General features: G+C 54.7%; 1 protein-coding gene across 1 annotated transcript in view; it reads left to right on the top strand.

The window, feature by feature from the left end:
- Window positions 1–16,459, top strand: part of LOC140391537 (kelch-like protein 1) — a 428,416-nt gene that overhangs the window by 335,291 nt on the left and 76,666 nt on the right. Inside the window, exon 7 of the mRNA XM_072476122.1 lies at window positions 4,722–4,763. Coding sequence (XP_072332223.1) covers window positions 4,722–4,763 — 42 coding nt within the window. The remainder of the gene's footprint in view (window positions 1–4,721; window positions 4,764–16,459) is intronic.

Below are 16,459 nucleotides of genomic sequence, written 5' to 3'. Positions count from 1 at the left end.
ATGTTAATTCATGGGCAAATGCTTAACGTAAAAGGTTGCTGCACTGAAGGTTGAGGCATCTTTGCTGTGCACATGCTGTGAAAGATTTGAACATGTTCAGATGAAAATTTCCTGGCTGTTATTTGATCTGAAACATTTGCAATGGACATAAAATGCAAGAGTACAGTCAAAAGTAACACTAAAATAAGGGCATTTTAAATCCAGTATCAATCCACCATCTGAAAGAAATGTGAATTTAAGCAAATGAAAATTACTTGCAAAGTATTACAAAATGATTTTTAGACAGATTGCAAAACAGGTTGTTGTGATGTGCCTTTCAGTGACGTATCTAGAAACGTCGTCCATCACTATCGATGAGATAGGGTATGGTGTACTATGTAGACAGAACAGAACAGTAGTCCCACAGATCAGCTGTGTATGTATAAAGGGCGAGATTCTCTGAGTCCACACCGGTTCGGAGAATCCCTGTCCGCGCCGGTTTTTCGCGCGATGCCGGTCCGACGCTGTTTCGCGATTCTCCCAACAGGCCCAAACGGAGGGGTCGTGATCGGCGGCAAGCAGCCCGGAAAATCGCCGGAGGGGGTCCATTGAGCGATTCTCCGGGGCCCCGGCGATTCTGCATCTGGGCCGAAGTCCCGACGGCATGACACCAGGTCACGCCGGCGTCGTTCTAACCTGCTTTTAAAAATCGTGAGCCAAGGGGGAGGGCCTCCAGGTTCGGGGGGGGGGGGGGGGGGGCGTGGGCAGGACAGCACCGCTGGCCGGGAACGGTCCATGGCAGGGTGGTGCCTAAGCCACGTCCGCCAGGCTGATGGGCACCGACCCCATGCGCTGGCTGAGGGCAATCCCCCGTCCGTGTTTATGGGTGCCGGACCCCCCTCGGGAGGGGGGGGTGGCCCACCCAGCCGGTGGCACCCACCGGCGGCTAGGTCCAGGCTGCACCCATTTCAGTCCCCAGTGAGGGCAGTGCCATCCATCAGTGGCACCATCATGAGGGTCGTGCAACAAGAGTTGGGGGCACAGAGGGCGTGGCCAGCAGTGGGTGTGCATGCATGTGTGTGGCGCAAGCGTGGCGCAACCGGCCAACCAGGGCGGCCATGAAGCCCATGGCATATGGTTTGTGGAGGGGGCCATGGTTAAACCTGTTGTCTACCCCCCACCCCCTGCAGATCATAATGTTTGGGCACCAGCCAGCGATGTTGGCCGCCGTGGAGGGGGGCCGCTGCCCTGCATGCAGCCCTGTTGCAGCGTCAGCACAGGCGGCTCAGAGAGGCAGCGGCAGCAGCAATTGCAGCAGAGGGACGGGCTGCAGAGGGCCAGGTGTCACCCGCTCAAGCTGCAGGGCCGCCCGCCCGACAGAAGGAGGAGGAGGAGGACAACGATGGGGGCGAGACCCAGGATGAGAATACCGATGTGGATGGGGGGAGGAGGAGGAGGGGGAAGCGGAGGAGGAGGTGGCGGAGGAGGTGGTGCCTCAGCGCCGGAGGCGGTCAATGAGGCCTCGTGTCTACCGGCGCCGCATGTCCTTCGAGGAACTGCCAGACAGGGCATTCAAGAGGAGACTCCGGATGAGCCGGGAGACCGTCGCCCATATCTGCCACCTGATGGCACGCCTGGCACCGCGTGGCACTGGTGGAGGACATGCTATCCCGGTGGCTGTCAAGGTTATGGTGGCCCTGATCTTCTACGCGACGGGGTCGTTCCAGTCACCGAGTGGGGACCTGTCCGGCATCTCCCAGCCATAGGTGCACAGGTGCATCCGTGCATTGACTGACACCCTGTACGACTTCGCGGCCCGCTACATCCAGTTCCCCGTGGACCGGGCCAACCAGAATGCCCGGGCAGCGGGATTCGCAGCCGCGGCCAGGATAACCATGGTCTAGTGGGCGATCGATGGGGTGCACGTCACCATGCGGCCACCAGCGGAGAAGAGGGACGTGTTCATGAACAGGAAGGGGCATTCGTATTGGCACAATCGTTCATCCCCACCATGTTTGAGGAACGCCCCCCTCCGGCTGAGGGGCTGGTTGCTGGGCGACAGGGGTTACCCATTGCGGTCATGGCTGATGACGCCTATACGGAGGCCACAGACCGACGCGGAGACCCGCTACAATGAGGCCCATGCAGCAACCAGGAGCGAGATAGAGAGGTGCTTTGGGCTGCCGAAGATGCGCTTCAAGTGCCTGGACCGCTCTGGAGGGGCCCTCCAGTACCCGTCGGAGCGGGACGGCCGCATCGTTGTGGCCTGCTGCGTCCTTCACAATATTGCCCAGCAGAGGGGCGATGTGCTGGAGGAGGAGGAGGCAGAGGGGGAGCCCGGGGATGGGCACGGCTTTCCAGATGAGGAGGATGGAGCGGGGGGGGGAATCGATGGGACATGGGGGCTGGATATGGACAGGAGGCTACACGACGACACCAGCTTGGACAGCGAGCACGGGATGTGTTGATCGCCACACGTTTCACCAACTAGGTGGTAGGGTCTCGCTGAGAACGGGCACTGACCCCACTGAATGGCACCACCTCCCACCCTGCACCCCCACCTGCCACAATACCCATGAGGCGCACCCCCCACATCACTCACTACCCTTAGCTCCCACACGACCTCATGCACCACACCCCTCCATTACACATACACCTGCAGCACACCGGGATGGGCTCACACGGTTGCTTGTGGGGGATGATGGCAGCCCGCACTGCGATGAGTTGTGAGCTCAAAGTTGTCAGACAATGTCTAACTCATGGGTGTCGTGTTGGGTGTTCCGATACACAAATGATCCAACACGGTTGTAGATGGTGCAACTCTGTTTTTTTGTCTTGAACAATAACAACTAATAACTGCTGGCTGAGGTTCGTGCTTCACCAGCTAACCTGTGGACCCAGCCCTTTCACTATCTTGGTGAGGCACTCAGCACATGGTGTATGTCTGAGTGGCACGCTGTGAGCTCTGTGCTCTGAGCTGTCTCCTGGTAGAATGAGCGGGAACTGTCGTGTTCCCTGTTTTATAGCGCGTGTGCTCTCACTGGTGATTGGCTGCGATGTTGTGTGTGTGTTGATTGGTCCATCTACCTGTCCATCAGTGTGTGTTTGTGATTGCACCATGATATGCTAATGTGGATATCATGACATCCCCCCTTTTCACAAGGATATGTGCCTACATGCTAATAAATATAAGTGTGTACTGAGTGCATCTGAGTCTGTGTGTGCAATAGTTACAACATGTACATGAGGCTAAACTATATACAGAGGAAGGTGTCAGGTGCAACAGAGCAACGAGGTTGTACCAGTAACAGAACAAATGCAAACAGCAAACGCCGAAAGAGAACTTCTGGAACGACAATAAAGAGACACGTTAACAATACTGTAAAACAATTCAGTGAGTCCAATGTGCTAACGGGCTCATAAGTCAAGTCAACAGGTGGGCGACAAATTCGGGTTGACCGCCTCAAGGGTGGGTCAGGATCCACCGGCCGAGGAATGGGCCTGGCCACGGGCGAGAATGGAATAGGCAGAGTGGGTGGAAGCCACTTCGCAATACTGGAGCATGGTCGGGTTCAGGAACATGAATGGACGGCACAGTGGTCCTGAGGGTGCGACCCATCAACAGCTGGGCTGGCGAGAGGCCCGTGGACAGTGTGGCCGAGCGATCGGCCATCAGGGCTAAACAGAAGTCAGATCCGGCATCAGCAGCCTTGCAGATGAGCCGCTTCACGATGTGGACGCCCTTTTCCGCCTTGCCATTCGACTGGGGATGCAAGGGACTGTACATCACGTGCGTGAAGTTGTATAAAGTGGCAAAGGAAGACCATTCTTGGCTCGCAAAGCAAGGCCCGTTGTCAGACATGACGATGAGCGGAATTCCATGGCGAGCGAGATGATGCCAAACGGCATCCTATTGTAGCAGTATCTGCCAAATGGAGTGTTGAAAGTGCACAGCTTCCTGCTGGACTGATCCAGTTGAATCTGCCAAAAACCCTTTGAGGCATCAAGCTTGGTGAATATTTTTGCCTGAGCCATTTCGCTCGTGATTTCTTCTCGTTTGGGTATGGGGTAGTGTTCCCTCATAATGTGGTTCAGATCTTTTGGGTCGATGCAGATCCGGAGCTCGCCGGAGAGCTTCTTGACGCACACCATGGATCTGACCCATGGCATTGGCTCCATGACCCAGGAAAGCACTCCTTTGTCCTGCAAGTCCTGCAGCTGTTGCTTGAGGCGGTCCCTGTGTGGTGCTGGGACTCCACGAGGTGCGTGAATGACCGGGGTGGTGTCCGGTTTGAACAGTATTCTGTACATGTAGGACAGTGTGCCCATGCCCTCGAAAACCTCCTGGTTGTGCGCGAGGAGTGAGTGGAGCTGCGCCCTAAAGTCTGCATCCGGGAAATCGGACGTGCCTTCTGGAGACAGAGTGTGTACCTGCTGAACGGGTTGGAGGACCTTGCACGCGTGTGCGCCTAACAGGGAATCCTTCGAGGATCCAACTATTTCAAAAGACAATGTGGCTTTATGTGAGTTGTGTGTAACCTCGAGCTGGCAGGATCCCGTGGCCGGGATGACGTTTCCGTTGTAGTCAACCAGCTGACAGTGGGATGGCAGAATCGGTGGTTTAACCTTCAAGGTGTGGAAGGCTGACCATGCGAGGAGATTGGCGGAGGCACCAGTGTCCAAGCGAAATGTGATCGGTTGACCGTTAGAGTGGCACACCACTCATTGCCCGGATCAATGCTGTGCACTGGCAGCGGCTGGTGGTTCCGACTTGGGGACATCCGGTTCTTGTTTATTACCACAATGCGGAAGGGTTCCCTGTCTTCGGCATCACTGGTCTGCATGTCGTCAGTGTATGACTCAGTGTATGGGGGCTGAATGGCCCATACGTCCCTGCGGGGCTGGCGGAATTGTCGAAAGTTGGCAGGTTGAGCTGCTCGACAGCAGGCAGCGTAGTGGCCCATCCTGCCACAGCGGAGGCATTGTCGCGCTTTGGCCGGACATTGTCGCTTAAAGTGGGTGGAGCCACAGTTGCCGCACGTCGTGACGTCATGGCGTTCATTGCGCCACCGCGCATGCACGGTGCGGTCCTGCATAGAGCGCGCCTGCGCATCCCGTCCTTCTGCATCGACATCCCCTCTTTTGGCGCATACAAGCGCGGGAGGCCTCGGAAAGCACGCAAAATGACCGCCCTCGTCCGGGCCGGGAGGAACTCGATCGACTGGACCCACTCCGCCTCGTAGGACCCCTGCCGTGCCGATTCGGCCGCCTGGATTTGGGAGTACCGGCTGGTCGCGTTCTCGTGGAGGACGCAGGTTTCGATGGCGGTGGCTAAGGTGAGGCGCTTTATTTTGAGGAGCTGCTGGCGTAGGGTGTCCGAGGTGACCCCAAAAACTATCTGATCCCGAATCATGGAGTCGGAGGTGGCCTCATATCCGCAGGACTGCGTGAGGATATGGAGGTGTGTCAAATAGGATTGGAAAGGCTCATCCTTACCCTGCAGGCGCTGCTGGAAGAGGTACCTCTCGAAGCTCTCATTAACTTCCACGCTGAAGTTTTCCTCGAACTTTAGAAGCACCGTCTTGTATTTTGTCTTGTCCTCGCCTTCCGCGAATGCCAGGGAGTTATAGATGTGGATGGCGTGTTGCCCCGCCGTGGAGAGGAGGAGGGCGATCTTCCTGGTGTCCGATGCATTCTCCCTGTCTGTGGCTTTTAGGAAGAGCTGGAAGCGCTGTTTAAACAGCTTCCAGTTGACGCCAAGGTTTCCAGCGATTCGGAGCGGCTGCGGCGGGCTGAGATTCTCCATGGCGGATGTCTAAAAGGGTGCAGGTAGGTCTCACAGTCGCTGGTTAGCTTCCACTACTGGTATCATGTCGTGTTGGGTGTTTTACTTTACACAAATGATCCAACACGGTTGTAGATGGTACAACTCTGTTTTATTGTCTTGAACAATAACAACTAATAACTGCTGGCTGAGGTTCGTGCTTCACCAGCTAACCTGTGGACCCAGCCCTTTCACTATCTTGGTGAGGCACTCAGCACATGGTGTATGTCTGAGTGGCTCGCTGTGAGCTCTGTGCTCTGAGCTATCTCCTGGTAGAATGAGCGGGAACTGTGGTGTTCTCTGTTTTATAGTGCGTGTGCTCTCACTGGTGATTGGCTGCGATGTTGTGTGTGTATTGGTTGGTCCAATTACGTGTCCATCAGTGTGTGTGTGATTGCACCATGATATACTATGTGGATATCATGACAATGGGCACATTTACACCCTGCACCTGGGTGGTCCCTGTATGCGGGCTGGACACTCCATCACATGGCCCTGTCGTACCTCTGGGGGCAGGGTGGTGTGGACTTCCGGGGGGGTGGGGGTGGAGCGCACAATACACCCACCGGGGTTCAAGTTCCCTAACCCCTCGACCGCAGTGGCACTCAGTCCCTTATCTGACCCCACAGGCATCGAACAGAGCACAGAGGCAGCTTGCATTGGTGTAACAGTGAGTTTAATTAGAAAGGTCACATACACGTGCCCTAGCCCCTTACTAGGTGACTAACCTCCTGGCCTTACGGGCTCTACCACTACGTGTCTGTGGCTCCCCAGATGGTACAGCAGGAGTGGAAGCGGACTGCTGAGACTCCTGCCCTGCGACTTGGCTCTCGTTGGTGCTCGTTTCCTGGAGCGGCACAGGCTTCAGCCCCTTCCCCTCCCTCGGGGTGCCCGGTGGCCCCCGGGCCTCTACATGGGGCGGTGGCATCCGCCTACATGGTAGAACATTGTTCTATGTTCGATACACATGGACGATAAGGGAATAGTGTAGATGGGCTTTAGAGTGGTTTCACAGGTCGGCACAACATCGGGGGCCGAAGGGCCTGTACTGCGCTGTAATGTTCTATGTAATGTTTTATGTTCTATGTGGTGCGAGCGGAGACAAGCCCTGAGGCACCACCTACACCTGTTACTGCCAGGCCTGGAGACCCGCTGTGGTATTGATCAGGGTCTGAATGTTAGCAGCAATGGAGCTCAGGGAGTGGGCCATCCCTGTCTGGGACTGCGCCACCTCCCTTTGGGCCTGTGCGACGCCATGCAGCACGTGGGCTAGGCCGCCGATGCTCTCAGCGATGGCCTGCTGAGACTGGGCCATGGCCTGGGACAGTGCCATGGCCTGCTGAGACTCGGCAAAACTGCAGAGTGTGGCTGCAATGTCCAGCTGGCTCTGGCACATGGCTGCCTGTGAGAGGGCAGCCCTTTCCTGTGTCTCTGTCTCCTGGGTCTCCATGTCAGTGGACGGGCTTCCATGGCGTCTGGCCCCCCCGCCGTGGGCCTGCAATGCCAGACGGGGCGGGACCACCGGCGGCTGGATCTGTGAGACACAAGACAGCACGTGTGATGAACGGTTACTGCCTTATCATCATGTAAGGTGATGTCCCCTTTAAGACCAGGCTTGGAACCCTGGGGACTCCGCCTCTGGCTCCGCCCATCTGGGAGCCATACATAAAGGCCTGCCTCATGGTCTGTATAGCAGTCAGCTCTCGTCCAAATCTGTAGCATAGTTATTAGCCTAATAAAGCCTTCTTTACAGTATAATCTCTAAGCATCATTATTGAGGGTACCTCAGCACGTATCATTAGACAGGTGGCCGGCAGGGAGGGGGGTGAAGAGGGCATGGAGTGAGTGGGTGCAGTGGGCATGGAGTGAGGGGGTGCAGTGGGTGCAGTGGGGCATGGAGTGAGGGGGTGTAGTGGGGCATGGGGCGAGGGGGTGCAGTGGGGCATGGGGTGAGGGGGTGCAGTGGGGCATGGAGTGAGGGGGTGTAGTGGGGCATGGGGTGAGGGGGTGCAGTGGGGCATGGGGTGAGGGGGTGCAGTGAGGCATGGGGTGAGGTGGGTGTAGTGGGGCATGGGGCGAGGGGGTGCAGTGGGGCATGGGGTGAGGGGGTGTAGTGGGGCATGGGGTGAGGGGGTGCAGTGGGGCATGGGGTGAGGTGGGTGCAGTGGGGCATGGTGGGGGATGGGGCAGGGTCACGGGAGGGACTCTGACTTGCTGGTTCGTGTCCGACCTGACAGCCGGCAACATTCCGGTCCTCGGCTCCGCCAATGAGGTCCAATGCCCTCTGCTCGTGGACGGTGAGTGGGTGCAGTACGGGGTGGACCCCCTCAGGTTCTCTCCTGCTCCCTGTGGTTGTGGGCAGTCTTCTCCTGGGGCGGGTGGTGGGGTGTGGGGAGGGGGAGATGGGGGGGGGGGGGGGGGGGGGGCGACATCAGTGTTAGGTGGTCCGACGCAGGCAGCGCAGATGTTGGGTGAATGATGGCATGGTAGCACTGGGCACCCGGCCAAACGCCTGGCATGCGTGGGTGCAGCACATGTGTGTCAGGTAGGAGGTTGCGCCGTCCCCCTGTTGGGTGGGGGCCTTTCACATGTGTGGGTGGTATGCGGGGGTGGTGCCAGGGGCACATCACTGTGTACCCACCCTGCCTGCCCTCATGAGGTTGTGCATCTTCTTGCGGCACTGGTCCCCAGTACGTGGGGTGTGCCCCACAGTGCTGACGGCATTGCCCACCTCCCTCTACATACACCGGACTGTGCTGCGGGTGGCGGTGTCCACATCTGGGGCACAGGATCGCCCTCCTCTCCTCGACTGCGCCAGCAGCGTGTCCAGGTCTTGGTTCCTGAACCTCAGGGCGGGCCGGATGGCGGCGGCCACCTTGCGTGTCTCGGTACTCCGCGCTGCTCGTGCACCTTTAGCAATGTGTTCCGGTGTCATTGGCGCGTCGCACCTATCCGGCCCCAGTCTGGGGCCGCCCCCACCCCGCTTCTCACCGCGCGCCCGTGCTGACACCTTTTGCGGGCCAGAATGGCAACTGACAGCGGCCCGTTCACGCCCTCGTAAAACACTTAGCCGCTGGATCGGAGAATCCCGCCCAATAGTCTTTTCCCCAACTAAAGAATTAATCAGCAATGTCCTCAGCGAACATTGGCCAAAATCTTCCGTCCTCCTTCGCGGCTGGGATTTTCCGGCGTGGCTGGAAGTGAATGAGGTTCTGGCTGGATCCGTTCTCGCTCACCGCGGACGAGACCAGAGAATCGCGCTTCATGGGCGAAACTCTCCCCCAACGGCGGGATGTCCGCCGACTGGCACCAAAGACGGCGCCAATCAGACGGGCATCGCGCCGGCCCAAAGGTGCGGAATGCTCCGCATCTTTGGCAGCCTAGCCCCAACATTGAGGGGCTAGGCCGACGCCGGAGGGATTTCCGCCCCGCCAGCTGGCGGAAATGGCGTTTGTTGCCCCGCCAGCTGGCGCGGAAATGCGGCGCATGCGCGGGAGCATCAGCGGCCGCTGTCAGTTTCCCGCGCATGCGCAGTGAAGAGAGTCTCTTCCGCCTCCGCCATGGTGGAGGCCGTAGCGGAGGCGGAAGGGAAAGAGTGCCCCCACGGCACAGGCCCGCCCGCGGATCGGTAGGCCCCGATCGCGGGCCAGGCCACCGTGGGGGCATGCCCCCGGGGTCAGATCGCCCTGTGCCCACCCCCCCAGGACCCCGGAGCCCGTCCATGCCGCCTGGTCCCGCCGGTAAATACCAGTTTTGATTTACGTCGGCGGGACAGGCAATTCCTGGGCGGGACTTCGGCCCATCCGGGCCGGAGAATCCAGCGGGGGGTCCCGCCAACTGGCACGGCCCGATTCCCACCCCCGCCCAATCTCCGGTACCGGAGACTGGGGCGGGGGCGGGATTCACGGCGGCCAACGGCCATTCTCCGACCCGGCGGGGGGTCGGAGAATGACGCCCCATATTTAAAAAAAATCTTTCAAACCCTTAAGGGTGCAGCTGTTAGTGTCTTTGCACCAAAGAGATCCAGGTTAATTTTCAGAACCTCCTCAAAGACCGGCAAACGGGCACAGAGAGCAGAAACATCCAATGGTGAATAATTCACCCAGTTGGCATGGTCAAGTGAGAGCGCACAGATAGCTTTGGCGGCCAAATTAGTTTTGTTGCGAGGACGGTTCCTGCTTCCAGCACAATGTTTTGCAACACCGGTGACAAACGTCACGGAGACTTGAGTTGCAATTAACACAATTTGTGTTTTTGCATCTGTTATCCCAACATTGGGGTGGGGGAGAAATGCACTGAAAAAAACGGGCATAATTAACGAGAAACTCCAGCCACAAAGATTTATCTGCTTGTATCACCAGTCGCCAATTCTATCCTTAAGACATAGTGTTTCTCCTACAAATGGTCAACATCTCGAGCCATGGTTAAAGGCCAATAAACTGAGAGCAAAATAGTTAGACGAGTCAGAAGAAGGGATTCGAATGGTCGAAACAACTGCAGTCCCGAGGCATGAAGAACGTTATAAAGATGAGAAGCTTTTTTTATGGAATCAAACTTTATTGCATCGTTTCTGCAATAAACGGTTCTTATTTGAGTGAATTTATGCGGCAAGTTTGATGTGTATTCCTAACGTTGATTATGATTCTACTATTCAGCTGCTCAGTAGTTTATAGTGAAATGAATAATGCATTAGCATCGCTTCCCAACCGATGGTGGATTTAATGAATATAAATGAAACTCTGGCAAAAGATGTATTAAAAACATTCACCAAGGGCAGTGAGGGAAGGTTATCTAATGGGACAAAGAAACAAAGGACCAAAGTAAACAGGAAAAACGGGTAACTTACTCGAGAGCAACCTATAGCGATAATGAGCTACTCATATCAGCAGCAACAAAGGGAAGCGGCAGGAAGAAAATATTTAAGATTTGCTATGTACTGCATAGCCATACGTAGGAGCAGCTGGGTCCAATGGGATATTAGCAAACACGCATATTAATGTTAAAATGTTTAATACCTGCATTTAATTAGCAGTCAAAGGAATTTTATTGAAACATGCTTCAGGACAGGATTCTCAGGCCTCCCTGTAGCCTGTTTCTCGACCGGCAGTGGGATTTTCCCATTCCGCCTCTGCTATCATAGAATCAAATAATTTACAGTGCAGAAGGAGGCCATTCAGCCCATCGAGTCTGCACCAGCCCTTGGTAAGAGGACCAATTTAAACCCACACCTCCACCCCATCCCAGCAACCCCACCCAATCCTTTTGGACACTAAGGGCAATTTAGTCCACATCTTTGGACTGTGGGAGGAAACCGGAGCACCCGGCGGAAACCCACGCAGACACGGGGAGAAAGCGCAAACTCCACACAGACAATGTCCTGAGCCGGGAATAGAACCTGGGACCCTGAAGCTGTGAAGCAACGGTGCTAACCACCATGCTACCGTGCCGAAATGGGATTTTCCATTGAATCCACCCCATGCCCCGGGAAAACTGCGGTGAGGGTACGCCGTCGACGGCACTGGGAGGTCTCGCCAGCATGAACAGCTGGAAGATCCTGCCCGCCATATCGATACCTTTCCTTTGGCTGAGGCATTAAGCTGAGGCTTCAGGCCTGGTATTCGTCATGGAGGTTGGAAGTGTGATGTGGGAAATTTCCAAGCTTTCCCTTCAATATAGCCCCTGCCTGTCATATTTTCGTTCTTGGGAGGCAGGAGGGGATGGAGTCCGGCCAGCCGCCTCTACGGGCTTTTTGGAGGTGGTCACAGAGGCATGCGAGTGACAAGATGGGCTGGCTCTGAGGCCTGCCTCGGTCCCAGTTATTGTAAAGGCTGTTATGTAGTCCAGCCTCTACTCCTCCTACATCCAGACTGTCTTGCCTCATTTCCCCCCGTGCACCTTCCATGACCTTCTTGCTTCCATTCACCCAGTATGCATGATAAAAGTAATGTGCCATATAAGAACAATAGTAAATCCTGAACCGCACGTCAAAAAGCTTCCAGTTAAAAATCACCTTCGAAAGAAAACAGCGGCTCTTAGAACTCCAGGGCGATGGGGCACAACTGATAGGCCACACATTGGATGCAGGCCTCTACTGCCACCTATCAGAGTGGCGGCAGGAGGAGGCCCTAAATGAAGGACCTCCAATGGGCCACAGGTGGGCAGCCCAGCAGGCACCTCCGCTGCCACCTGTAAAATCATGGTGGAGGTGAGCAAGTCAGCAGCGGGTATGCTGATGATGGCACGGCACCCTAATTTATGGGTGCACCCATCTCTTTTCTCACTTGCGGGTGGTCTGTAACATTCAGCCTCTTAAAACTACAGAACTACTGCTGAAACCCATCTCGTTCACTGATATCGTTTAGGGAAGGAAATCTGATGTCCTTAAATCGTACACGCACGAGTCACTCACACCGCGGGTAAGAGTTGGAATCTTTGTCCAATGAAACAGATCCATAGATTGAAGTTTAGGTGACCCCATTGGGCACGTTTTCAGCAGGGTGGGGGGGGGGTATGTAAAATAGGATGAGGTGCACATCTTATCATGTCTGCACCCATCCCCAAGTTCATCTCCATAATAGAGGGAGGGGGGGGGGGGCGGACTCCGGAATTGACAGCCCGACCGTGATATTTAAATAATAATCAAGGGTCAATCAGGCTTGTAACCATGGCAATTGACCCTGATAACATGCTGCCCCACACCATAAAACCTTTCACGTGGGCAGTCGAGCGAGAGTAGGCAGCCTGATTTTAAAAATAAATTCTTCAAAGGGCGGGAAGGAAGCGTGAGGGATGGCTTCTATCTTCAGAGAATGCTCCTTGTGGACCAGTGTCGTGCCCCCCTCACCCCACCATCAAGATAGAATTCCCCCTTTCTTCCTACTCAGCTGCTGGCTTAAACTCACCAGCCCTACCCTCCTGCCTCCCCGCCCCCCACCCCCATTCCTAGCCTGCCCAAACCTACCCCGAAGAAGATCCTGGACTTATCTGTTTCCAGGAGTGCATCGGTCTTCTTTCTGGTCCACGTTGCCTTCCCAGCAGCGCCGATTAATGTACTATTGCTGCTGCCGGGACGGGTGGAGCCCCCGGCCAATCATTTAGCTTGCCTGCAGCACCTTCTGTCTGCAGGTCACGCCGGCATGGGACGGGTCGTCTCCAGAGCTGACTATAGTGCTGAAGGTGGGTGTGGTGGTTTGGGCAGGCAGGGGTGGGGTTGGGGGCACGGTGATTGGTTGTCAAGTCAACTCTGATTGGTTGAGGCATTGCCATGGAGAAAGTAATGGGACCGTGTAGGCTTCCCAAGCTCCTGGGGTAATTCAAAAAAAGTCCAAAGCTTGAACATATTCCTTTTGTTTACAGAGACCGGGTCCCTGTGTGTGAATGCTTTGTTGGCTGTGAACTTTATTTTATGTGCTCCCCTCTTCCACCTTTAAATACACTGGCAAGGGTGCGGAGGTGGAGGGGTGGGGTGGGGGGGGGAGGGGGGGGGGGGTCATAAAATTTATAAAGATTAAGTTTAAGGTTTTTTCTTTGGGACTGTTGTGGTAAAAGATTGAAACCACTGAAGACTGTAGGTTCAGTAACAGTGATGCTTGGGGGACACAATCTGCTCCTACTGGGTATCTGCCTGATACAAAGGATGGATTCCACCCTTACACTATAAAATCCTAATAAGCAGAATTGTACAGGCTGCCGCTTTATCTAACTGAAGGCTGAAGTCTATGCTTACTCATAGAACGGAATCCCTACAGTGCAGACGGAGGCCATTTGGCCCATCGAGTCTACCCTGACCCTCCAAAAGAGCATTCTACCCAGGTCCACTGCCCCATTCATCCGCCCTGCCCCGCTAACCTAACCTGCACATCCCTGGACAGCAAGTGGCAATTTAGCACGACCAACCCACCTAACCTGCACATCTTGGATTGGATTGGATTTGTTTATTGTCACGTGTACCGAGGTACAGTGAAAAGTATTTTTCTGCGAGCAGCTCAACAGATCGTTAAATACATGAAAAGGAAATAAAAGAAAATACATAATAGGGCAACACAACATATACAATGTAACTACATAAGCACTGGCATCGGATGAAGCATACAGGGTATAGTGTTAATGAGGTCAGTCCATAAGAGGGTAATTTAGGAGTCTGGTGACAGCGGGGAAGAAGCTGTTTGGAGTCTGTGCATGTTCTCAGACTTCTGTATCTCCTGCCCGATGGAAGAAGTTGGAAGAGTGAGTAAGCCGTGTGAGAAGGATGTTTGATTATGCTGCCCGCTTTCCCCAGGCAGCGGGAGGTGTAGATGGAGTCAATGGATGGGAGGCAGGTTCGTGTGATGGACTGGGCGGTGTTCACGACTCTCTGAAGTTTCTTGCGGTCCTGGGCCGAGCAGTTGCCATACCAGGCTGTGATGCAGCCAGATAGGATGCTTTCTATGGTGCATCTGTAAAAGTTGGTAAGGGTTAATGTGGACATGCTGAATTTCCTTAGTTTCCTGAGGAAGTATAGGCGCTGTTGTGCTTTCTTGGTGGTAGCGTCGACGTGGGTGGACCAGGACAGATTTTTGGAGATGTGCACCCCTAGGAATTTGAAACTGCTAACCATCTCCACCTCGGCCCCGTTGATGCTGACAGGGGTGTGTACATTACTTTGCTTCCTGAAGTCAATGACCAGTCTTTGGACTGTGAGAGAAAACCGGAGCACCTGGAGGAAACCCACGCAGACAGGGGGAGAACATGCAGACTCGGCACAGTCGCTCAAGGTCAAAATTGAACCTGGGTCCCTGATGCTGCAAAACTGGGCCGCTTCTTATACTTTTGCTGACCCATCTTGTGATGGTCATTAAGTTTGTGATTGTTACTTCCCCACAACATCATGCTGAGAAAGGACTCTCATAATTATTCTTTTAAAGCTGTTAATGCCTGTAACTACATTTGCCCACTTCAAAGCTATGAATGTTAATTGTTGAATTATTTCAATTACCCCAGTTAAGAGCAGAGGAAGCTGAAGAGAGGGGAAACATAATTGAAGAGTACAAAAGGATGCAGGGCTGAGATTGCATGGATTGGAAGACTTTATTCCCATTGAGGGATCTGTCAGAAGGGGCAGAGATTTAGTGTAAGAAATAGGAAGTTGAGAGGGAATTTGAAGAGAAATGGGACTGGATTCTCCACTCCCCGACGGCAATCGCATTCGGCAACGGAGCGGGGAATCCGTTTTGGCGGCAAAATCGGGAGCGGTGCCGGTTTTTTAATTCTCCGCCCCCTGAAAAGTGGCGTACTCTCGGAGTACGCCGCGCCGATTATCCACCGCCTCAGGCCATTGTCTGAGGCCCGCCCCACGATACTCTGTCCCCGACCGGCTGAGTTCCCGACGGTGTGGGTTACGTGTGCTCACGCTGTCCGGGAAACTCGCGTGGCGGCTGCGGACTCAGTCCGGCGCCGCCAAATTCGGGGGAGGGTCGTTCCGCGGGCAGGGGAGCTTCATTCGGGGCTGGGGCTCTGTGGGCGGGCAGTCCAGGGCACACGAGTGGCCGATAGCGGACACTACTTTGGCCGTCCAGGCCCGCGGGCTGAGTCCGCCATGGATCACGGCACAGCCGCTGCACCGGCCTTGAAACCGGAACTTCTGTCACCGTATCGGCAGTTACACTGCCTCCCTGCTAGCCCCCAGCGAAATGGGGAACCGGTGGCCTTTTGACGCCAGTTTCCTGGCATAAAAGACCGCCGTTTTCAGGCCGGCGTGGGGACTTAGTCTCCAAAATGGAGGATCCAGCCCATGGTTTCAGCTATTGTGGAGTAATGTTCTGGAACCCACTGCCTGAACGTGTGACCGAAGCAGAAACCCTCATAACATGAAAAAAATAGGCACTTAAAGTGCTATAACCTACAAGGCAATGGACCAAGAGTGGAAAATGGGATTAAGCTGGATGGCCACTTGTAAACTGGCACAGATACGATCATCTGAATCGCCTCCTTCCGTCCTGTAAATTTCTATAATTCCAAACTTTCTACACAAAAGAGCTGTATTTGCATAGAGACATCCATTCCAAAGTGGTTTACAGCCTATGTAGTGCTTTTGAAACAAAGTCACTCTTTGTCATGTGGGAAACAGCAGCATCAACTGTGCTGTGAATTCTATGTTGACCCAAAATAAGTCGCAGTAAGAAAATGCCTGAAGGGATTTGTCACAAATTGAAATAGTATGACACCACAATGAAATTTTAAGTGGGAAAATTTACCCAGTCTCTTTCGGGGGATCGGTGCCGATGTGATGGTTTGAATGGCCTCCTTTCGCACTGTAGGGATTCTGTGGATATGAAGGTTAATAGTCTGGTTACAAGCAATAAAAATAATCGGCCGCGGTCCAATGGCCACACTGCACTGAAAAGCAGCTCGCCACGGCACAGCGTGGCTGATACAAAATGTGAGATCCCGCTCCCGGGACCTACCCAACTCACAACGCCTCGCGAGATCCAGCGCGATCTCACAAGACGTTGCAATGTAAATCTCGCCCATTTTGGGCGAGATCGCTTTTTTGGAAAATCTGCATATTGGTCTCACTGCAATGTGCAGATTCCCAAGGTATCTGAGGCTTTGGGATTCATCCACTTCCTCAGAGACCTTGGGTGAGCTCCGTTCAGCACTGGTCCCCACAAACGGAGA

The sequence above is a fragment of the Scyliorhinus torazame genome, chromosome 15, assembly GCF_047496885.1.
Source record: "Scyliorhinus torazame isolate Kashiwa2021f chromosome 15, sScyTor2.1, whole genome shotgun sequence".
Lineage (NCBI taxonomy): Eukaryota > Metazoa > Chordata > Chondrichthyes > Carcharhiniformes > Scyliorhinidae > Scyliorhinus > Scyliorhinus torazame.
Note: the sequence above shows the minus strand (reverse complement) of the source record. Positions and strands in the feature narration are given on the sequence as shown.